The sequence below is a fragment of the Triticum urartu genome, chromosome 2A (genome assembly GCF_056163025.1).
Source record: "Triticum urartu cultivar PI428250 chromosome 2A, HENAU_Tu73, whole genome shotgun sequence".
Classification (NCBI taxonomy): domain Eukaryota; kingdom Viridiplantae; phylum Streptophyta; class Magnoliopsida; order Poales; family Poaceae; genus Triticum; species Triticum urartu.
Genome location: NC_141874.1, coordinates 77933175 through 77956872, shown reverse-complemented (window position 1 = coordinate 77956872; position 23698 = coordinate 77933175). Strand labels below are relative to the sequence as shown.

Here is a 23698-nt window from a genome sequence, read left to right as displayed (position 1 = left end):
CCCCCTCCCCTTCCCTCGCCTCACCCCCTCCCGCCGCCTTGGAATCGCCCCCCTTCCTCTGTTCCGGGCGACACCGCCTGATTGCGCTGCCACACATACCTTAAAAGGAGAAGCAAAAATCCAAAAAGGAGGAAGCAATCATCCCATGATAGAAAAATGTATATGGCTCAGCATGGGTGGGGATCATTTCAAGAATTTAACATGGTTATGATTTCATTAAATGGATCCAGAGGGAATTTTACATGAGAACAAAAATTCTTGACCTTTCGACGAAAAGATTTCTTCCCCCAAAACATAAATTTGCAAATGAGTCATCATCTATACCGTATCACCGTCACATAGTTTATTCATGAAAAACATGACGGATCCATGCACACAACCTATAGCGACTACTAAGTCTGAATTTGCCATCGCTTTCACCGAGAACCCTCTCGCAGTCAAGGGTATGTGGGCATTTATCTTGTACGTTGACGTCTACAACCGCAGATGTACATACACCGCGCGTACACCATGAAATATCACCATGCCCTTCTCGAGGATACGTCATGCTATAAAGAAATTGTAAGCCCTTTTTGAAATTGTACTGAGCATTCTAAGTTCGACATGCTATAAAGAAAAGAAACTACTACTACAAAACAAGACGTATCATGAACATACTTCCATAACATTTATACCCCCTCTGCAAACAAAATATAACCGTCTGCACACCGATTACCGGTCGACATGCCCTTCTCAAGGACACGTCAACATCACGAAAAATGCCATCCGGATCCAAGGCGGTAAAAAACAAACGAAATCGCGAGAAGAGGAAAAGAAACGCAAACGAATAATCAAATACTGCTACATTTTACTCCCTTCGTCCAATTGTCAAAAAACGTCTTACATTATGAGACAGAGTGAGTATTTGTCAACTTATTTTTGTTACTATGCATTTTCCTCTTTCTTTTCTTTGAGGGAGCATTTTTCTCTTCCTTAGACCAACTCCATCTCGCAACCCCATTTTGTCCGGTCCCGTCCGTTTGGGGTAAAACGGACAAATGAGACGGGCCAGCGCGCGACGGCCCGGACCCATCTGGTCCGTTTTGTGTCCAGTCCGACCCATTTCAAGCGTAAACTTGCGCTGGATTTGGGTCGCGGCAGACAGCGAACGTCCGCGTCGGGTCCGCGTGGCAGGCGGCTACCTACCTCCCACCCGCCAACATAAATGCGCACGGGCGGATGACCCCACCTGTCATCCGCACAACGAAGGATCGCCGTCCTTTTTGTACTGGGAGACGAGGACGCCGGTCTCATGGAGCGACGTGCACCTTCCTAACAACTGGCACCTCTCCGCGGATCGGGTCCCATCCTGCCGGTGCCAGCGAGCGGCCGTGCCCGGCGCGATGAGATCAAGCGCCGCCGCCGCCTCCTCACCGACGACCTATTCAACGACGAGAGGTACGCCCCCGACTCCGTTCCGTGAGACACTTGGCTCCAGGACGAGCACGACGTGCGGCGCGCGTCCTACTTCGCCAGCACGGTGTCGGGGCCACGACGGCCACGTCGGGAGGTGCACGGGCGGACGCGGGTGCGCGGCCTGACGTCCACGCCGTCGCCTTCCCCATCTCCGTCGCCACCTCCACCTCCTCGCATGACAGTGGAGGAAGAGGCCCGGCTCATGGCGCGTGTCATGGAGGACTCCATGCACACGCACGATGAGCGCAAATGGCCGGCCCTCGAGGAGACGGTGGCCATGTCTGCGGCCGGCGACGTCGCCATCCCCGAGTTGCAGATGCTGTCGAAGGAGGAGGTGACGGAGGAGCCGCCGGTGGCCGCCTTCCACCCGGGCCTGGTTGGCCAGGGGTGGAGCTGGTCCTGCACAGCGGAGCAGATGGCGGCTGCCGTGGGGGGCAACTTGCCCCAAGCTGTCGCGGTCGCCGGAGCCCGACGCCTCGCCTCGGGAGGAGGTGGTGCAGGCACCGGCCACCTTCTAGCCCGCCGCCCCCGTGCATCGCGGACCGCCGCCCCATCTCTGAACGCCGCCGGACTACGTCGATCTCTGCAGCGACGACGACACCGGCGGCCACTGAAGATGGCGACGACGACGGCCAGGGTATGGACGGGCGCGACAGTAGCGCGGGCGGCTTTTTTTTTAATTTTGTTTTTATGTTAGTTATGAAACTGGACCGTTTAAGTGCGGCATGAAACTAGGCCGTTTTGTAGCCGTGAACTTTATATATGTTTTAAGTTTTTTTAAGTGCGTTTATTTACTTTTTAAGCATTTTATTTAAGTTTTTTTTTGTTTTTTAATCACGTCCACTCCGGACATGATTTGGGGTACGGCTGCGCGCTGGGCACGTCCATGACTCAACGGACAAATACGGATATGGACAAACGTATTGTCGTCGTCTCAAAGAGACAAAATCTGTTCAAATCAGACTCTGTTTGGGTCGCGCGGTGGAGTTGGTCTTATAACTATCCTGCATGGGGGCTACGGCGTTGTGGCGGTTCTGTAGGACAGGAACGTGACACGGGCGCAGGAAACATCCATCCAGAGAGACACAGGCGCAGGTGCAGGAGCAGACCCGTCCGAGTCAAACCAAAACCAGAAGCAGAGCCGGTTGGGTTCCACTCCTCCATCCCCACCGCCACCAGCTCCGTTCCGTTCCCGTTCCCCTCACTCGCAGGCAGCCAGGCGCCCCCGACTTTACTACTCCCCACCCCCACCACCCCCCACCCCCCCTCGACCCCGGCGCCACTCCCCCCCCGGATCGCGCGCGGCCTCCCGGCGACACCGCCCGCCCGCCCGCATGCGCCGTCTCCGGTGAGGACCCGTCCGTCCGTCCCCATGGGCTGCGTGCACGGCCGCCCCTCCGCCGCCTCCACCCCCAGCCCCGACGCCGCCCGCCGCCGGAACCCCCCGCCGAAGCAGGAGGGGGCCGCCCCCGATGCCGCCGCTGCGGCCGCGGGGGCAGCGGGGGAGGGGCAGCAGGCTGGCGAGAAGGCCGCCGTCGCCGTCGCCGCGCCGGTGAAGCGGGAGCGGCGGTCCCGGTCGTCGCGGCACGGGCCGGAGGTGCGCCTCGGCGGCAGCTTCGCCAACAAGGCGCGCGGCGAGCAGGTCGCCGCTGGCTGGCCCGCCTGGCTCTCCGCCGTCGCCGGCGAGGCCATCAACGGCTGGACCCCGCGCCGCGCCGACACCTTCGAGAAGATCGACAAGGTGCGCCCCCCGCTCCCCCGTGATCCGTGCCGCGGCAGCAGCGCCCGCCGGAGGAATTTCGTGTTTTTTTTTTGTTTTGTTTTGGGTCTGACGAGCGAGTCCGGCGGTGTTTCAGATCGGGCAGGGGACGTACAGCAATGTGTACAAGGCGCGGGACTCGCTGAGCGGCAAGATCGTGGCGCTCAAGAAGGTGCGGTTCGACAACCTGGAGCCCGAGAGCGTGCGGTTCATGGCCCGGGAGATCCTCATCCTCCGCCGCCTCGACCACCCCAACGTCATGAAGCTCTACGGCCTCGTCACCTCCCGCATGTCCTGCAGCCTCTACCTCGTCTTCGACTACATGGTCCACGACCTCGCCGGCCTCGCCGCCAGCCCCGACATCAAGTTCACACTGCCCCAGGTCAAGATCCCACTTAGCTGGAGCAGCCACATAGTGACAAATTATATTACTTAGAGTGTGCTGTGGTGTAGCTAATCGAGTCTGACCGAGGTGTTTATGCCCCGCAGGTCAAGTGCTATGTGCATCAGCTGCTGTCAGGGTTGGAGCACTGCCACAACCAGGGAGTGCTGCACCGTGACATCAAGGGCTCGAATCTGCTCTTGGATGACGACGGTGTGCTCAAGATTGGGGACTTTGGTCTGGCGTCGTTCTTCGACCCGAACCATAAGCAACCGATGACCAGTCGCGTGGTGACACTCTGGTACCGGCCACCAGAGCTGCTGTTGGGTGCTACAGATTATGGAGTGGGCGTGGACTTGTGGAGTGCCGGATGTATCCTTGCCGAGCTGCTGGCTGGGAAGCCTATTATGCCGGGACGGACCGAGGTTAGCTATGGAACACTTGCCTTTTTCCCACAAATGTTACTAAAGTTGATTCTGTCAAGTGTGATTTTGCTGGTTGTTCATAGCTTGTCAACCATTCCATGCAAACCTTGTTAACATTTTAAGGCAGGTCTCGTGCAAGATGGCCTTGCTGATGAAAATGATATACAATTTAGAGCATGTTCAGATAGAATAAGCACTACTTCCAAATGTTGTTCTTTATCAGGGGCCGACCCAGAGAGAAATTGACCCGGTGTCTCACTGTAAAACCACACATATTATGTTGTTCTTTATCAGGGGCGGACCCAGAGAGAAATTGACCCGGTGTCTCAGTGTAAAACCACACATATTTCCCATCCAAAAATGTGGTGTCACACACTATACTATACACAAAAATTACCAAGAAAACAATCTTGCACCCGTGTCCTGTGCATCCGGGTAGTTGAACCTGGGTACGCCCCTGTTCTTTATTGGTCATCGGGCATAACAGTTTTCCTCGAAATGTGGCAACATAGAACATGGTGAAGAACAATTTTTATGTTATCACTGCTATAAAAACCACTGGAGTAAATGTTAAAGATTATTCTAGCTCTTATTACTTTGTTATAACCTTTACTCTTTTATCATATATGCCCTTTGGTCCTATAAAAGCTGTCATTTTGGACAAGAATGGAGTTGAAATTTTGGCTACCAGTATCTTTGCAAATATTTAGACTGCATACTTGAAAATCATATGTGTGAGTTTGTCTCAGAAAGTTTAGTGGAAATGCTAAAGCATACCGAATATGTGTGGACAGGGGTATCACCAAAGAGCTAGCTATGGACAGGGGTGCGTGGAAGCTTGCTATCATGTGCCAGAGCCATGAGTTGGTTGCGAGATCTTATGAGTTTCACCTCTAGCCTACCCCAACTTGTTTGGGACTAAAGGCTTTGTTGTTGTTGTTGTTGTTGTTGTTGCTAAAGCATACCGAATCAGTGCCTAATACTTTGTTGCATGTTTGCAGTTCATATCTGTCATGAATACTTCAATTCTATTTGTGTTACACTTTTAAGTGATATAGTAATACTTTATCCCCACATTATTTTAATTGTATACTTACAATGTTTTTTAATCATGTCTTCTTTTCAGGTAGAACAGTTGCATAAAATATTTAAGCTATGCGGATCCCCCGCTGAAGAATATTGGAAAAAATCAAAGCTGCCTCATGCAACCATATTTAAGCCCCAGCAGCCGTACAAAAGGCGAATAGCAGAGACATTCAAAGATTTCCCGCAATCAGCACTTCGGCTGATTGAAACACTCCTATCAATTGATCCTGCCGATCGTTTAACAGCAACTGATGCATTAAATAGTGATGTAAGTTTTCTGAGTATTTACCATTCTTTTCCTATTTGATGTGAATTGGTAACAAGAATGAAATTCTCAACTCGTTGGATATTGACACAAGGATGACAAATAAATTAGTCATGCAATAGATGGAACTTCAATGCGCCGCGTCAATAAATTAGATTATTGCGTCTTCTGTATCCGTTTAAACTTGCAATATTGATATTTGATTAGTTATATGCCCTCTTGATGTTAGAGTTGAATCCAATTCATTGGAATCTCATTGAGATCACCGCATCTTGTTTTTCCTCTGTTCAGAGTTTCAACTTTTAGGTTCATATAGGTCCATGAAATTATGCTCGAAATTTGTCTAGAGTTTATCATGTGATTCTGATATTTAACATGGTATTTGTAAGACAGAACCCGAATTCTAATTTTGATATAATTTAAGTTTTTTGCCAACACTTTGGTAGAGGGCTAGTTATTTAATTAATTTTTTATGAAGTATCTACATTGCTGCTCCTTGTTGTTACACCGTATTTGATAACTTACATCTATTTACACTACCAACACAGTTCTTTAAAACGGAACCTCGTGCTTGTGATCCATCAAGTCTGCCCCAATACCCACCAAGCAAAGAGATGGATGCAAAACGAAGAGATGAAGAAGCTAGACGGTTTGTCATCCTAACACTCCTTCCTTCCCTTAGAAACTTGTGTTGATTTTCTGCATTTGCGTTTGCCTTATCTTTGTGGATGCTCTAAAATGTCATTAAGCTCTTCACAACATAGAAATGTAAACATGTAAAGTATTGTAAAAACCAAAGTATCAAAAAACTACAGTAATTTATCCTGTAGGTATCAAATACCGTGGTTTTGACACAACATAATATTTCAGAGTATTCACGATACTGAGAACCTGTTTGGTGCAGCGACTTAAAAATGCTAGCTAGCGAACAATTCAGTTTACCAGCGTAGTTGCATGCCTGACCAGACTAAGAACGGCCATGTACACAGCAATAGAGCAGCCATTTTTCTAGCTAGCTAGTCGTTGCCATCTGGATGCATAAGAACGGAAGATAGCACAAAGTGACCTCCACTGAACACCAACGCTCAGGGCTTGTAGGTTACCAAAGAGGGCACCCGGCAGCAACTTCACCATGTCATAAAGCTGCACAAACTACAACCGCACAGCCAAGCTAGACGCATTGCATTGTTCTTTTCGGTTGCTCAGTTTTAAAAAAAGAGGTCTTGAGTTCTTTTTTTTATGCAGAGAAAAAACTGCAGTTTTGCCGATATTGTAGTATTAAAACCACAGTTTTTAGGGGCAATCAAACAGCTCACTGTAAATAAAACTGTGATAATCAAAAAAACTATAGTATTCACAGAAAACTTAGAAAATACTTTGCTACCAAACAGGGCCGTAGTGGTTTTAGAAAGCATGCACAGTCAGAGTCATATGGCATAGATGGGCCGTTGAAACAAACTAGCATTCGCCCGTGCGTTGCTATGGAACCACAAAAATAATTGCACTTGCACTTGCAACAATGTGGAGAAAAGAAATTCAATCAAGCAGGCAACGCTGCACTTGCGTAACCACAGTGACCATGGGAGCACCATGGTAAGATTTGCAGCGGCATACCCGTGGTTGGATTTTGAAATTTGAAAGTTAGGACAATGGAAATTTGGAGTAGCAGTCGAAGCATGCGGATTGGGGAGGAGCCGCTGCAGGAAGAAAATCCTCTGGTGGATTGACTGGCTGGTTCATGCCGCGAAAAAGAATAATGTAATGTCATGTACTTATAAAATACTCCCTCCGTTCCAAAATAGATGACTCAATTTTGTACTAACTTTAGTACAAAGTTGAGTCATCTATTTTGGAACCGAGGGAGTACTTTACTATGCAAAACATGAGTGACAGGGTGGCTTGTTGGACAGAAGGGATCTGGTAGGCCCTGGATGGATGAGGTGGATTGGGATGGAGTTGGGAGGTGAACTCGTCTCTACCACCACCAACTCCAATTATAAGATAGTAGTAGAGAAACTCCAATTTATATAAGATAGTAGAGAAAAGAGTGCCGAAGAAATTGTTGGAAGTTATAGAGTAGAGTTAGGAATACAGTTACAGGAGTATTCTAAAATCTAGTTTGCCGTAGGAGCCTACTTCTGCAGAATGCTGCGATGAACTTGATAACAGGAAAGCATAACTTGACAACACTGTACAGCACAGCAGGATATAAGGAAGAAAAATAACATTTCTTTAATTCAAAAGGTAACTTCAGTGGGTGCTAGCCGTATACTTATTTGTAGTACTAAAAAGTAAGTCTCGACTATCGTGCCAACTGCCAAGATTCCTGTATTCCTGGGAGCTTGTTGGGAATAATTGCTTAGACATCATCATGAGTCATGCTGTCATATAACAATTTGTCTCACCTTTCTGGTGTATATTTAAAGCTTCTTTCCGAAAATATTTGTAAATATCTTCTATTTCTCCACCTCTTGACCTTGTTCATTGGCTGATATAAGCTTGAGCTTTTGCACTGTATAAATTGCTTACTGGCTTATTCATTGGATGAAAAACAGTTTAAGAGCTGCTGGTAGTAGACCTAATGGTGATGGAGCTAGGAAGACAAGGACGCGGGATCGGCCAAGGGCTGTTCCAGCACCAGAGGCAAATGCTGAACTTCAAGCAAATATCGACGTATGTCAAGTTATCTTGGTTCCCTACCAGTTACAGTTTCTCATTTCTGCATGAGCCTTTTTTTCTGCTTGCCATGTCCGCTGTTGCAAATGCTAATCTGGACTCAACTTTACCCTTCTACAGAAAAGAAGGCTAATAACGCATGCAAATGCGAAGAGCAAGAGCGAAAAGTTCCCTCCACCACATCAAGATGGTGCACTCGGCTATCCGTTGGGTTGTTCGAATCACATGGAACCTACATTTGAGCCCCCAGACCCGTCTTCATTCAGTACCGTATTTCCGTACGACAAGACCGCCGTGCCTACTTGGTCTGGACCGCTGGTGGACCCTCCTGGGGGCAACCAGAAACGGAAACACAAGTCCGGACGCTCTTCGAAACAACCATCAACTGCCCGTGCTCGGTGATACATTATGTGATATTTGGTGCATAAGAAATTCTTCAATACGGACAATTTACTCAGCAACAGTTCCTGGAAGCTGGGGAGATCTGATTATACGACCAAGGCAAGCAGCGATGAATTTTTTCAAGATCCATGAATTCATTCCATGTACGGATTCTTTTCAAACCGCAGTGTATAGATGGGAGAGAGGGAGCTCAGTTAGTCGAATTCTGTACATTAGGTTGTCCTTTTTCATTTGTTACAAGCAGCTATATGTCATGTTAGATTCGTTTGAGTGAGTAATGGAACTTTTAGGTCTACTTGGCATGCCACTGCAACTTACTGTTAACTCTTACTGCAGTTATATTTCATGTTAGATTGGACACTTCTTAAGTTATGTTTCATTGTTAGATTGAATATTTCTCAAGTTATGTTTCATTGTTAGATTGAATATTTCTCGAGTTATGTTTCATGTTAGATTGAATATTTCTTTAATCTGATGTTTTGTCCAAGCTTTTTGTTTTCCCTTTATGACTTCACAAGTTGTAGATTCAGACAACTTGGACATTAGTTTATAAAAAAGTTGTCGCATTGTCCTTCAGTTCTTCAGCAAAATGCTGACATTTAACAATTTCAACTTCGGGCAATATTTCTGCACATATATGTTCTACTTCCGTGCCTGTCACCGTGGGGTAATGCGTGCCCGAAGGTTGTATCTCCTCATGGCGATCGGCGCTGAGAGTGAGTTTTCGCCGATTTCTTCCCGGAAACCGTGGCCCTTCCTGCAGATGTCATCTTCCCGGAGCACGAAGTCCGGGTCGACTTCGCTGTCGACGTCGTCCTGCAGCTCGTCGAAGACCCACGAGTAGTCGCTGAGGCTACTTTCATCATCACTGCCTGTCCCCCATGGACACATCTTGTCTCCTGGACCAGAGGATGATGATAAGTACTTACTAGTAGTTCAGATTCGGCGCCAGCATTACGTTCCAAAATCCAAACACCAGTTGGCGGGCAAGGGACGGCGGATGAAAAGCTCACCGGCGGCGTTGTCTTCGATCGCCCGGACTTTCTCCACCAGCGTCTGGAGCAGCTCATGGTTCAGCACCTCGTAATCCCTGCAGCATAAAAATGGAAAATCAGATGAGATCAACGTACTGGTACTGTGACGCTGCGGTTCAAGATCGGGATTCCACGGGCTGCCGTACTTGAAGGCGAAGATGGCGTGCAGGATCTGGGCGGCGGCGGCGGCGAGGAACGCCGACCGGAGCAGCAGCACCTTGGACACGACCCAGAACGGCCTGCTGAGGTCGTCGTCGGCGCCCCCCAGCCTGATGAGCGCGACCTCCACCACGAGCGTGATGCACAGACCTGGTTTGGTCAAATCCAAGAAACGCATGAAGAAATGATCCGATGGAGCGAAGGAAACGATGATCGGAGTCTGCAGAAGATGTGTGTTACCGAAGTAGAGCTGGCCTCTAATGGCGAAGGTCTGCTTGGCGCTGGTGAGGAGGTAGAGGAGGAAGACGACGCAGCTGTAGAAGACGAAGGCCTTGATGAAGCGCGACTCCACGAGGATGGCGTTGTGGAGCACGTAGAGCTTGTCCAGCGCCGCGAAGATGCTGGCCTGCTTCGCGCTGAACTCCTCCTGCATGCATGCGCATCGACCGATCGAGCTCCGGATCAATGGCGGTTCAGCACGTCTTGCAAACCAGAGTACCAGACCAGAGGAGGGAGAAGAAGACCTGGGCCTGGAGGATCGACTCCGAGTTGCGCATGAGGAGGTCGTGGGCGCGCCGGAGCTGCTCCTGCCGGGACAGCAGCTCCTCCTGCTGCTGCCGCCCGAACCGCGCCAGCCTCTGCATCGCCTCCCTGCTCTCCTCCAGCGCCCGGCTCAGGAAGCCGTGGAGCTCCCCGAGCGCCCGCGTCGCGTTCGCCTGCCCCTCCAGCAGCTCCCGCTGGTTCTCCAGCGACTGCCCGGCGGCGGTCCCGATCTCCTCCGCGGTGCGCTGCAGGCCCTCCATCCGCGCCGCCATGGCGTCGCCGACGGCCCTGACCTCCCGCTCGATCCCCGCCGCCTCCTCCTTCAGCCTCACCATCTCCTCGCCCAGCCGCGCGTACTCCTCCTCCACCCGCGCCATGCCGGCGTCGATCCGGCCCCGCATCTCCTCCTGCCCTTCCCTCAGCCCCGCCTGCGCCGCCGCGATCTGCCTCGACTGCTCGGCTATGGCCGCCGACTGCGCCAGCACGTCGCCGATCCGGGATTTGAGGTTGTCGGACGCGGCGGCCAGGTTCTCGGTCTGCGACACGATCGACGACATGGAGCCCTGGAGCTTGCTCGACTCCTGCATGATCTGGTCCGACCTCTCCTCGATCGCCGACAGCTTCTCGCTCGCCGCCGCTGCCGCCCGGGTCAGGTCGTTCACCAGCCGCTCCGTGCTCTGCTTGAACGCTTCCGCCCTGCGCACGATTCACAAATCAATCAAGAAGAAGAGGAAGAAGACGATCATGGCGGATTGGATATGATTGCGTACTGGAGCTGGTGGCAGAGGGTGTTGGTCTCGAGGAAGAACTCGAGGAAGACCTTCTCCTCGTGCTCGGAGAGGCGCTTGCGGCAGTGCACCATGCGCGAGCGGTCGTCGCAGGGCGGCAGCGGCGGGCGGCCGGAGTCCTGCTGGTAGCAGGCGCTGAGGCGCCACGCGAGCCTCGACTGGCGCTCCTTGTCGGCCATGATGTGGGCGCAGCTGGCGAAGAGGCCGCGGTACGCCTCGCCCCAGCAGGAGGCCGGGCCGGCGATCCTGCGCCGCGCGCCGTCCAGCAGCTCCACGCCCCTCGGTCCGCCGCCGCCGCCTTCCATCGAGAAGTCGACCACCATCCTGCCGCCGCCGTCGCCGCCGTCGTCCGGCAGCGTTGGCGCGGCGACGGTCTGGCCCGTGGGTTTAGGGGAGGAGGAGAAGATGCCCCATGCAGTGGCTGCGGGGCACAGCGACGGCGACAGGATCATCACCGCCACCGCCACCACAACAAGAAGAGGATGGACTGTGCTTCTCATCTCGAAATGTACCAGTCTGGATGGATTGGAACTCTGAATGATTTTGGGAGTGTGATGTTCAGGCCTGCACTGCGAATTTTTGTTAAGATTATTACTGTTTCGATCGACGCAAACAAAACAGACGCGCTGTAAACTTGTGATTAAACGGAGCTGCATTTGCATAGACCAAAGCAGGCAAGTTTTGAAGCCCGTTCCATCCAAGCCGTGAATCATCAGTGACACAGACGCATGCCTGCACTAGCAGCAGTAGTAAGCAGTAATTGGTCGTGACGTTCATCTCCGTCGCATGCATTACTCACAGAGCAAACGAATCAACTGCAAAGAGGGGAAGGAACTGATGCGTCGAAAGATGTAAATCTTGCTTGAGCAAAGCAAACCCTGAATCCAGAAGTTAAACAGATTCTTTTTAGTTAGGTTATAATTAGCGGTGGAATTTCATTTTGCGGTGCTCCTGATCCCTTCTCCCAGATCCAGCTTCTTCTTCTTCTTCTTCTTCTCCGGCGGTGCTTCTCTCTGCCCGTCCGACCAGTCGGCGGCGGCGGCGACCAGGCGTGATTTGCGGGCTCAGAAAAGGCTAAAACGCGCGGTTCATGGCTCCTCTGCTGCTCTGCATCACGATCATGCAAGGAAGCAAGAAACAGAGCAGTAACGTAGTACGGAACAGAAACCAGTTACGGCATCCGGCACGTACGTTGGCACGAACGAGCTGCCGCGGCCTCGAGCTCGAACTGAACCGTCTCCTGCCGGCGATCCCTCGTGTCTGCCCGGAGATGAGATGAGAGTGGGCGGCGGATCGGAGCGGAGAAGGAAGAAGAAGGCGAGGGGGAAAACGAATGAGCCGTCAGCCCCGGGCCGTATTTATGGATGCCCTGGCCGATGGCGGTTCCGCGTCCTTGATCGTTTCGTTCGCGGCAAGACAGGAAGGCGAGTCGGTTCGAGCGATTCTTTTTTCTTGACTTTGAATTTTCACACATGTAAGAGCATCTCTAGCCATTCGCTTCCCAGGACGCATAAAAATCGCCCCCTGACGAGCCGGCGATACAATCGGCGCCGGGGGCGGTTTCGCGCTCAGTCGTCGCCCTCAGGCGTTGAAATTGGCACACTTTTCAGCCTCATCTTAGTGAATAAAGAGCCCATATGGGCGACAATAGGCCCATATTCGGTGTGGCTCGCCGTTGTTTGGCGTTCAATTATGCACATAAATTTTTTTATCACATATTTTATCACAGAAATATCAAATACTACAACAAAATAGTACAACAACAAATAGTTCAATACAAATTATATAGTTCAACAAATAAAAACTCATATTTCATCACACGTAGCGCCCGGCGTCGCCCTTGAGCCTCCATAGATGCTCTATCAGATCTTGCTGCAGTTGATGATGCACCTGTGGGTCTCGGATCTCCTGACGCATACTGAGATAGGCAGTCCAGATTGCTGGTAGCTGGGGATCAACTTCGACTAGAGGACCCTGCCTGTAGTATGGTTCAGTCTCAAACACTAGGTCTTCTTGCTCGCTCTCGATTATCATGTTGTGCAAGATGACACAGCAAGTCATAATCTCTCACATTTGATCTTTCGACCAGGTCTGAGCGGGGTACCGGACAACAGCAAATCGAGATTGGAGCACACCAAATGCCCGCTCGACAATCTTCCTGCAAGCCTCCTGAACCTTCGCAAACCAGGCGTTCTTGCCTCCTGGCACATGGTTTGAGATCGTCTTCACAAATGTCGACCATCTGGGATAGATGCCATCAGCTAGATAGTACCCCTTGTTGTAGTGCCGCCCATTGATCTCGAAGTTCACCAAAGGAGAATGACCTTCAACAAGCTTGGCAAAGACAGGAGAGCACTGCAGCACGTTGATGTCATTGTGAGTTCCTGACATACCAAAGAAGGAGTGCCAAATCCAGAGGCCCCGTGTGGCCACCGCCTCAAGTACCACACTGCAACCGCCTTTGTACATCCCCTGCCAAGAAAATGGGCAATTCTTCCATTTCCAATGCATGCAGTCGATACTTCCAAGCATCCCAGGAAATCCTCTTGCTGCATTCTGTGCTAGGATCCGAGCAGTGTCTTCCGCATTGGGTGTTCTCAAGTATTACGGTCCAAACACTGCCACCACTGCCCGACAGAACTTGTAGAAACACTCTATGCTGGTGGACTCGGCCATGCGCCCATAGTCGTCGAATGAATCACCAGGAGCTCCGTATGCAAGCATCCTCATCGCTGTCGTGCACTTCTGGATGGAGGTGAATCCAAGTGCGCCAGTGCAATCCATCTTGCACTTGAAGTAGTTGTCGAACTCCCGGATGGAATTCACAATCCCGAGGAAGAGCTTTCGGCTCATCCGATAACGGCGTCGAAATGTTTTCTCGCCGTGAAGTGGAGCATCGGTGAAGTAGTCGGATTAGAGCATGCAGTAGCCTTCGAAACGATGCCGGTTCTTTGCTTTCACCCTCCCCGGCGCCGAGCCACCTCGCCGCGGCTTTTCATTGCTCGCCAGCAGCTGGGCGAGGGCGGCGAGCACCATGAGATGCTCTTCTTCCTGAACGTCGGCCTCGGCTTCCTCCTCCAGCAGCGCGGCGAGCGCTTCCTCGTCATCCGAGTCCATCGCCGAGGCAGGCAAATCGCCGAACACCTTGCGCCCGGTGGGCGTGTCCCCGCCGCTAAACTGCCCATCCGCGGCCGGAAACGTCCAACTGGTGCTGGAGGGGCTGCCGCGGCGAAGCTCTGCTATTTTTCCGGCGTGGAATGGCTATCTAGTGGTGAAAGGTGGCGGGCGGCACCGGGATAAAGCTACTGGCGGCCGAGGGCGTGGGGGGTGGGAGGCGAGTCGGGGAAGAAAACCTTGACTTTTCCCCTGACGGCGTGGGCCAGCTGCGCTTTTCCCTTGCGTCGGAGCCCCCAACTGCCCCCCAGTGCGCCGGGTTCGTCCTGTGACCACCGGACGGAAAAAAGGCCCGAGCCGACGTTTTTGGCGTCCTGGGGGCGCGACTGGGCCGTTTTTTCGGCGCCGGCGCGGCAAAAACGCCTGGGGAGGGCCTGTTGGGGGCACGGCTGAAGATGCTCTAACCCGCGCGTCCCTTCCCATCGAGCGAGCACATTGAATCTGGGCATGCATGCAATGTCGGCAAAAAGATTCTTTCTAGTCTAAATATTCAAAATGTTTTATCTCTCAGACGGAAATTTTGAACAGAATCTATCACTCCTGGGCTACGTAACTTATTATGTTTAGGGCAACGCTGGGCGCCCGCGCCGGCCCAATTACTCGGTGGTCGGCCCAGAGCGGTACGATCTAAACGCGCATAACCGTCAAATCTGACCTCGCCTTTCTCCCATCGTCAACCTCCCGTGCTGGAAAAGGGAGAGGACCGCCTCGCACGCGCTGACCGCCCCCGCTCGCGCCGACCACCTCCCGCGTCTCCTCATCTTCCTCACCACCGGCTGCTGCCCTCGCCGCCGGTTGCCGCCCTCACCTGTGTCACCTCATGTGTTTCTCCCCTTTGTGGATGCAGCAGCATGCGCCCATGGTTGCAGGCTTGCAGCTCCAGTGACACCGCTCGCAACTCAAGTGCATGACGGCCACGCTCCAGTGACGACGGTTCGCCGGACACAACGCCTAGACGGCGAGCTCACAAAAGGATGCATCTCTCCTCGGATTGTCTGTAGAAGAAAAAATGTCCACCGGTTGTAGCAAAAAAAGTATGGTTCCAGCAAAAACCAACATGTAGCATCTTCGTCTTGCCCACCCCCGGTCACCAGGTTAAAGCTTTTCGCACATATGATTGAAGCTTTCTCTGTCAACGGTTGCAACTTTTCTGATTGTGCAGAGTCTGGTTATAGCTTTCTCTCTCAATGGTTGAAACTTTTTCCCTCTACGGTAGAAGCTTTTCTATAAACGATTGAAACTATTTTCATTTCAGCGCCTGGTTGAAAAGCTTTCTCCATGGTTTCGGTTGAAGCTTTTTTCATGGAAGGGTGTAGCATTTTTTGTCGATGGTTGTAGTTTTCTGTGTACAAAGCATGTAGCAAAAACGTTACCTGGTAGTAGCAAAATCAAGATGTGCTCGAAGAAAAAACCATCGTCTCATCGTCGCCACGGTCGCTGCTCGCCGGACCGGTGGTCGCAGTTCATAGCTCTGGCCTGTCACCGGTTGCAACACCTCAGCTTCGCCCCGTCGTAGCAAATTTTCTTATCGGTTGTAGCACTTTTGGTCACTGGTTGTAGCACACTTGGGGGTCGTCGGCCATGGTCGGGGAGTGGGCGCTGGTTTCTAGCAAAACACAAAAGGCTGGTTGTAGCAAAACTGGCGATGGGTTGCAGCTTCGCCGTAGCCGGTTGTAGCTTTTCACATCGTTTGTAGCTTATGTCGCCACCGGTTGAAGCCTTTTCTGTTGTCAGTTGAAGCTTTTTCCATCAACGGATGTAGCTTTCTTAGACGCCGGTTGCAGCTTCTATGGGACCGACCCAGCTTTCATCGTCCTTCTGGTTGAAGATTTTTTTATCGCTAGTTGCAACACCTGTGGTCGCCTTCACCAGCTCTGGCGGATGCTGGTTGTAGCACCTTCTTCAGGTGCAGCTCCGCCCATGGACGCAACTTCGCCGGCCACGTCCGTTGCAACTCCAGCCGTCACGGAGCAGTAGTAGATGGAGGTGAGAGAGGGAATAGAGGGGAGGACACTGGCTCAGGGGTTGGCTTCGGGGATACTCGCCGGAGAAGAAGAGAGGGGGGGGGGGGAGGGCTCATCGGAGGAGATCGCCGAGCAGGACTTCCATGGAAGCTAGGATGAGGGGAGAGAAAAAAGACCAGGTAAAAGGGAAGGAGAAGGATGCGGGAGATGGAAGGTGGGGAAAAAGATAACGTGGTGGACCCGCCCATCCCCAGCTTCAGTCGTTGTAGCTTCGCGCGCCTGGACGTGACCGGCCGAAAGCTTCGGCCGGTGCGCCGGTAGTAAACGTTTTCCTTATGTTTATGACACGTAAGTTACCATGTTATTCAAACAGAATCTAGCAGACAATAAAAAAAGTTCCCAACCTTCTCCCATGTGCACATGCATGCATGCACTAGAGTAAAAAAGAAACTAACGTCATCCTATATTATCCTCATTTCGAAAATCCAAAAATGTTGTATAGCTTAAACCATCGGTCCGATTCAAAATCCAATTTCATCATCAAATCTGCCAGGACGAGATCTTCGAAACTAGATGTCGTGTTGGTATCTCCCGACGACGTTTTTTGGTTTAAAAGTTATCATGCCCGAAGGTACCCAAGTTACCAGACCCGTGATATGTAAGTTAGCACACCTTTTATGAGAATTTACTGGCACACCGCTAATATATAAATCCTATAAGGGGTTACTGTATTAATTTCTATTTACCCCCAAAAAATTGATGATCACAAAAAACCCATCTTCCTCTATAATCCAATTGACGGCGGGAGGCAACCGCCTAAACCTTCACGCCTTTGCGCGTGCCAGCCATTATCAGTGGACGTCCCGCCTCGCCGCCGTCCATGCCATGTCGCAGGCAGCCTCGGCGTACCCGTCGTGACGGCGGCTGCATCATCGTCGTTCCCCACCCATGCATGCCTCACCTCACCACGGACCGACACTCACCACCTCGTCATTGCCTGTCTCCACCTTAACGCCGTCAGCCTGCCTCATCGCCGCCATCAGTGCCTTCTATCATGTAAGAGAGAAAGTGAGAGGGATTAGAGACTGGCCAGTGGGGGCATATATGTCAGGCCTGTAAAATATGGAAGCGTATCTACCTGCCGTAGCAGACCGCGGGGTTATATTGATTGAGACGATAGCTGGCCGTGGCGTACAAGTTACGAACGATCGCTAGGATGTGTCCTGGTTCGAGGAGACCGATACAAGAGGGAGAACAGAGAAAGAGATAGAAAGAGATTACATGTTTAAACCCAAGCTACCTATCCGTCTAATATCCTCCCTCAAACTAAACTTAAGGAGCTTTGTCTAGGTTCAGATTGTATTTGAATTCATCCAGTCGTCTCATTGTGAGAGGTTTAGTAAATCCATCCGCTAGCTGATCCCCTGTAGGAATGAATCTGATGTCTAGTAGCTTTCGAGCTACTCTTTCCCTGACAAAATGAAAGTCAACTTCTATATGCTTTGTACGTGCATGGAATACATGATTTGCTGAATGATAGGTTGCACCAATATTATCACACCATAACCTTACGGCTTGTGGAGTTTTTATTCCCAGTTCATAAAGCAAAGTCTGAATCCACATGATCTTAGTTGTAGCATTAGCAAGAGCCTTATACTCTGCTTCCGTACTGGATCGTGAAACTGTAGCCTGTTTCCTTGCATTCCATGACACAAGATTCGATCCCAAGAACACAGCAAATCCACCTGTAGACCTTCTATCATCAACACACCCTGCCCAGTCTACATCGGAATATGCACTTACTAGCATAGATGGCGACTTGATAATTTTAATTCCAAGTCCCATTGTAAACTTTAAATACCTCAAGATTCTTTTAACTGCAGTCCAGTGAACTGTACTAGGATGAGTTGGCTGGAGCATCAATTCAATAAGACTAAGTATAGAAGAAGTTGTATTGGAATTTGTTACACATATGAAACCCAATACATTTTTGGAAGAGCTCTAATAAACACTCACATGGGAAGGTTTTTCGGAAGCTGTTGGAGATCCTCTAAAAGGGACCATCTTAAAATTCATAGAGTTGCAAAGTTCAATTGTTGTAGAAGTGCATACAAATGAAATGTTAAATTTTAGTATATTAGATTTGTAATGCAGCTAAGGCAATTTCAATATTCGCATTTTTTTAAAAGTTACAAACTATATTTGTGACATGTTAATTTATGGGTTGTGCTTCTTTTAATTCTACTTCAATATGTCTTTCCTCGAAAAGACTCGCGTGTCTTTCCAAGAAGAAATATCCCTGCTTGCTTTTGTAACACCAAACATCATGTACGTAGAATCCATTTTTGAAAGACCTGGTCAACCAGCCTACATGCTCTGCAAAGATTTCAAGCTACTGCTGATTGTAGTACGTACATAGAACGTACATTTTGTTTTACGAAGAGAATTAAATCTATTATAAAAATTCATCGGAAATACAAAATATCTTACATAATAAAAATTACATTAGATCTTCCATTTTCTCCAGTAAGCTCGTCAAGTGACGCTGCTGATTGTAAATGTAAATGTAGTGCAGCAGATAGGGCAGCGGACTAGTCTTCAACACCTTGGGATGGTGCGGGCACGGAGGGGCTGCTTCATGACCGTGGTGAACTCCAGTACCTCGGCCATGTCCACCTGCTCCCCGTCCGCCGGCGGCAGCCACTCCAGCTCCCTCACGAGGCCCGCCACCAAGTACGCCACGTGAAGCATGCCGAGCGTGTACCCGGGGCAAATCCTGCGGCCGGCGCCGAACGGCATCATCTTGATCTCCTTCCTCCCGGTGATGTCCACGTCGCACCCCTCGCCGCCGTCCAAGAACCGCTCCGGGCGGAACTCCCGCGCTGCTGTCCACACCGTCTCGTCGCGCCCCACCTCCGCGATCAGGACGTTCACCTCCGCGCCCCTGGGCACCCTGTAGCCGCCGATCTCCGCGCCGTCGCTCTGCACGCCGTGCGGGATGAGGAAGTGCACCGGCGGATGCAGCCGGAGCGCCTCCAGCACCACGGCGTTCAGATACGGCAGTGCCTGCAGGTCGCCCTCGCTTAGCTCCGGCTTGCTCCTGACCTCCTCGTAGACCCTGGCCTGCATTTCGGGGTGGTTTACAAGCTCCGCCATGATCCACTCCAGCACGGTCGCCGTGCCGTCATTCCCGGCGCTCAAGAACTCGGAGCACAGGCTGACCACCTCGTCGTCCGTCAGCGGGCGGTCGCCCTCCTCGGCCACTCGCAGCGCGAGGAGGGAGTCGGCGTAGCAAGGCGCCGGCGTCTCCTCGTCCCGCGCCCGCCTGGCGTGGATCAGCGGGACAAAGATCTCGCACAGCCTCCGGCGCACGGCCAGGTGCGCAGCCCACCGCTTGCGGAAGAGCCTCTTGGTGAGGGATGGGCAGAGGTAGAAGATGGGGTAGCTGAGAATGCTACGCACAATCCACAGCTGCAGCTCCTGTATCTCGTCCAGCACCTCCGGGCCAAGCCTGACGCCGAAGCTCATGTACGCGATAAGCTCGAACATGGCTCGACGGAGCAATGGCCTCACCGTGACGGGCCGCGAGCCTGCGACTGCGAGGAGGTCGCCGACGAGCCCGTCGCGCGTCCGCCGCCTCGCCGGCGCGAAGAGGCTGACACGGGCCGGGTGCAACATCACGGTGGCGAGGTTGCGGCGGACGAGGCGCCAGTAGGGACCGTACGGCGCTGCATTGATGTTGCGGGCGCCGGAAGTGAACAGAAGTCCCGGCTCGAAGATGTCCGGGCGGTGGGCGAAGGTCGCGCCGCTCTGGACGAGGACACGGTGAGCGAGGTGGCAGTCGGAGATGAAGACGAGCGGGCGGAATACGCGCACGGAGATTACTGGGCCATGGCGCGCGTGCAGCTCGCGTATGAGCTGGGGAAGGTCAAAGATGGACCGCCGGAGCGCCAAGAACTTGACCAGGAACAGCAGGGCCGGCGGCCCTGGAGGGAGCTCCTTGACTTTTCGACGGCTATGCAGCATCAAGACGAGAGAGAGAGGGTGCTGAACAGGAGCAGGGATTGCCATGGCCAGCTCGTGAGCTCCATTATTGAAGCTCTGGATCTGACACTGGGCTTTGGTGTGGTCTGTATGTTGCAGTGTATCTCCAACGTTGCCCACAAACCGAGCATGCTGTGGATCGGGAGATCAGCCGTCGACACGGATGCGGGAGCCAGTCATTTAAAACTATCTGCATACTGCCCGCTAGCAAAATAAATTTGAAATTCAAATCCGCCCGAAAAGATCACATCATCGCCCAAGCACAATAAAAATAGGCAAATATGTTTAGTTTTTTACATGCCCGATCATAGAAAAAATACTAGTCCGGTGGTTCATGCAACAAAAAATAGATTCTCTACCATGCTGTACTGGCAATTCGAGCCTCCATGCTCAATCTGTCGCTGCCGCCTTCTCGGACGATGTCGCGTCCTTCTCTGTCGCATCCGCCCTCTCCAACTCATCCTTCTGCCGCTGTAGCATCTTGAAATGGATGGCTTACACGATCATCCTTGTGTCCTTATCTAAATCCCCATCTTCAAGGTAGCATCTTCGCGTCCTCCGAAGCGGCTGCGATCTCCACCTTCTTCTCGTCGAGCATGGCTTCTTCTCTTTGAGCATGACCTTCTTCTCTTTGAGCATGAGCTTCTTCTCGGCCGCCGGATTTCTCATCTCCGGAGGAGCGTGATGCTAGGATCCTCCACCACCAACATCTTTTACACAGGTTCTCCTCCGAGTCCATGCGTTAGAGGCGGGAGGGAAGAAGAGAGTGGGCAAAAAAGAACGGGAATTAGGTGAAGAGTGGTTGGATGGAAAAAGAGATAGAGGGATTTTGCCGCGAAAACAGTGCAACCAACTACAAAGGCGCGGGATCCGCCTCAGTTTTGAATGGGCCGGGGTGTCGGAGTCCTATGTGACTCATGTCCAAACTTCCACAAAGCCTTTAGGGTCCGAACTGCGACGTGTACTGATGAATTTCGGTGTTGGATAGCTTGCCGGGTTGAAACAACTGCATCCAAAAAGATACGAGTGGTTTCAGGGTCGACGTTGAAGTACTACACTCCACCGTACCCTGAGTTTATGGATACTTCTTAAACTCATATTTGGTAGATGGGTCGTTATAAGGGAATGGTACACTACAGGAAAATTCATTATATAGCCTAATGCCGAGTGTAAATTACCTGATATTCAAATATAGTACTGCATTTGTCTTAAAATAAGTGACTCAACTTTGTACTAACTTTATACATTGTGAATTTTAATATTATCAGCCTATTATGTACTCCCTGTACTTCCTCTGTTTCATAATGCAGTGCATGTGTATTTTTAAAAAGTCAAACATCACAAATTTTGACCAAGTTTATGAAGAAAAATATTTACATCTAAAATGCCAAACATATATCATTAGAGTGATTATAAGATGTAGTTTCGTATTTTATATAATTAATATTATATATATATATAAATAAATAGTTTTCTCTGTAAACTTGGTCAAAGTTTATAAAGTATGCTTTTCAAAAACTTTATACATACTACATTATGGAACGGATCTGTCTACTCCATCCGCCCAAAATATGAAATAAGAGAAAACAAGCCACCACCCTGATAGACATAGGTAAAATTATCTAATCCCTTGATTAAGTGTAATGATTGAGATTTAAACTAAAAGTTAACAAGTGAAAACGAATATGTGGGTTGATATAAGTCCTTCAAAATACAGCGCTTGGATTTGCATCCCATATGAACACCCAGCAAACCAGTGAAGATATCTTAAAAATATGTGGGTTGATAGATATATGACATCATGGTGGCTGATGTAAGCAAGAAAACATCATGCGAGCATGTGCAACATGTGAGAGAGCTTTCAAGAGAGACTGAGCATGCATGTGACAAAACATTTTAGGGACAATGCGCGTGAGACGGTGAGACAGACTGAGCATGCATGTGACAAAACTTTTTACCAGAGACACAGTCTACAGGGCGTGAGGGAAGAGAGAGACGTGCAACCAATTCAGAAAAGTCAAAAAATATTAATTCGGGAAAGTCAAAAAATTCGCAACTTTTTGGGAAAGAAACTTGACCTCTCATATAAAAAGCTCCGCAAAGAAAAAAAATCTCATCAACTTCAGGGAAAAATCAAAAAATTTCCCTAAAAAAAATCAAAATTTCAAAGACAAAAAGGGTGACTACTAACTTATGCAGTGTTGATTTTGTTTTTTCCCACCCAAAATACAATGAAAGTCATTCATTGGTGAAACCATTCATATGAACACAACAGAAGGTCAAGTTTGTTCCCCAAAGTTTCATATTCCCTCCGTTTTTATTTACTTCACATATTATCTTTGTTTCAAGTTGAACTTTCTAAACTTTGATCAAGTTTATACAAAAAATTATTAACATCCACAATACCAAATCAATACCATTAGAATCGTCATTCAATATATTTTCATACCATATATATTTGTTATTGTGGAAGTTTAGATTGCTTTCGATAAACTTGGTTAAACTTTATAAAGTTTGACTTAGGTCAAATCCAATATGCGGAGTAAATAATAATGGAGGGAGTAACTTTTTGACTTTTATTTTTTTATTTTTCCCATACAGGGTGCACCTACACCCGAGAGCCAAATGTGCTTTGCCTTGGATGGACTATTAGCTATAGATGCAACTGAATAACAGTTTATGGATTTTCGGTCGTGATGCTCATATGTTAATTATGCAATGAATATTTTGGATCCCACGACTTCCATCGATCAACGAATGCCCGTGCGTCCTGGATGCGGGACACACCATCATTTTTTAAGGCCAATCTGAGTGTGGCCTCCATTTATGGGCAGACGGCCATTGATATGGTCGAAGTACTAAAGGGAGGAGGAGAGGCGGGCGCGACCGACAGTTGATCCAGCCTTACGACGTGCGTCATCCTCGACGCACTCGAAGAGGTCCCACGCCCTCTGTCGAAACTATCTCTCAGTGCACCCCCATTCGGTCTCGTCGGGGAAAGGTCTGTGGGGAGGGCGCAATGGAATCGATATGGTAATGGGGGAAGAGATGGCGTGGGGTGGAAGACGACAAAGCGGGTCGATGGGGTTAGTGTGCCGACGACGGGGATGGGGGTAGACGGTGAATGTGGTGGCGCTAGCGAAGGGGGTGGATGGGGGTTTATGTACCCGCAAACGGGCACGCTCTGGTGAAAAATGGGAGGAACATTCTAGGGTGAAACTTCCTTCCCACGTGAGCGGTTGACGGATGCCGAGTGCTCCAAACCAATGCTCACAACCTCCAAATATGGAGGCTCGCAGGCAGGATACAACGCATTCTCTATAAATTATGCCGATCGGGGGGCATATGGCGACTCTGCTACAGTGTTATTTTGGCCCAAAATCGCCATAACAATGATTATTATGCCGATTGTCTGATATGACAACTTTGCTAGGGTTGCTCTAATGCTCTTGTTTTGCATGTTTAAACTTTGATCATAAATTTCATCACAACAATATGTAAACATTTTGTCACAAAGAATGTACCGTACATTTCAACACTAA

At 50.3% G+C, this 23698-nt stretch overlaps 2 protein-coding genes and 1 pseudogene across 2 annotated transcripts; 1 reads left to right on the top strand and 2 right to left on the bottom strand.

The window, feature by feature from the left end:
• Nucleotides 1-2716: 2716 nt before the first annotated feature.
• On the top strand, nucleotides 2717-8810 carry LOC125535759 (putative serine/threonine-protein kinase At1g54610). The gene is made up of 7 exons (XM_048698835.2): nucleotides 2717-3196; nucleotides 3312-3596; nucleotides 3704-4021; nucleotides 5148-5375; nucleotides 5921-6021; nucleotides 7928-8045; nucleotides 8169-8810. The coding sequence occupies exons 1-7, from the start codon at nucleotides 2828-2830 to the stop codon at nucleotides 8448-8450; spliced, it is 1701 nt and encodes a 566-aa protein (XP_048554792.1). The 5' UTR covers nucleotides 2717-2827; the 3' UTR covers nucleotides 8451-8810.
• Nucleotides 8811-8963: 153 nt separating this feature from the next.
• LOC125535758 (protein GAMETE EXPRESSED 1) lies at nucleotides 8964-12445 on the bottom strand. Its single transcript, XM_048698833.2, has 6 exons — nucleotides 10957-12445; nucleotides 10168-10882; nucleotides 9884-10070; nucleotides 9631-9793; nucleotides 9464-9540; nucleotides 8964-9349 (listed from the first exon to the last, which is right to left on the bottom strand). The coding sequence occupies exons 1-6, from the start codon at nucleotides 11685-11687 to the stop codon at nucleotides 9108-9110; spliced, it is 2115 nt and encodes a 704-aa protein (XP_048554790.2). The 5' UTR covers nucleotides 11688-12445; the 3' UTR covers nucleotides 8964-9107.
• A 6180-nt stretch (nucleotides 12446-18625) lies between these two features.
• Nucleotides 18626-20285, bottom strand: LOC125541030 (cytochrome P450 89A2 pseudogene; annotated as a pseudogene).
• Between the last annotated feature and the right edge of the window lie 3413 nt (nucleotides 20286-23698).

Excerpts from the sequence above, each read along its gene's own strand:
- LOC125535759 (XM_048698835.2), top strand. The coding sequence starts at position 2,828 with ATGGGCTGCGTGCACGGCCGCCCCTCCGCCGCCTCCACCCCCAGCCCC. Across the intron at positions 3,597-3,703 it reads TCAAGTTCACACTGCCCCAG|GTCAAGTGCTATGTGCATCA; the intron begins GTCAAGATCCCA and ends TATGCCCCGCAG. Across the intron at positions 4,022-5,147 it reads TTATGCCGGGACGGACCGAG|GTAGAACAGTTGCATAAAAT; the intron begins GTTAGCTATGGA and ends TCTTCTTTTCAG.
- LOC125535758 (XM_048698833.2), bottom strand. The coding sequence starts at position 11,687 with ATGATTCACGGCTTGGATGGAACGGGCTTCAAAACTTGCCTGCTTTGG. Across the intron at positions 9,541-9,630 it reads CACGCCATCTTCGCCTTCAA|GGATTACGAGGTGCTGAACC; the intron begins GTACGGCAGCCC and ends TTTATGCTGCAG. Across the intron at positions 9,350-9,463 it reads GATCGAAGACAACGCCGCCG|GAGACAAGATGTGTCCATGG; the intron begins GTGAGCTTTTCA and ends CCTCTGGTCCAG.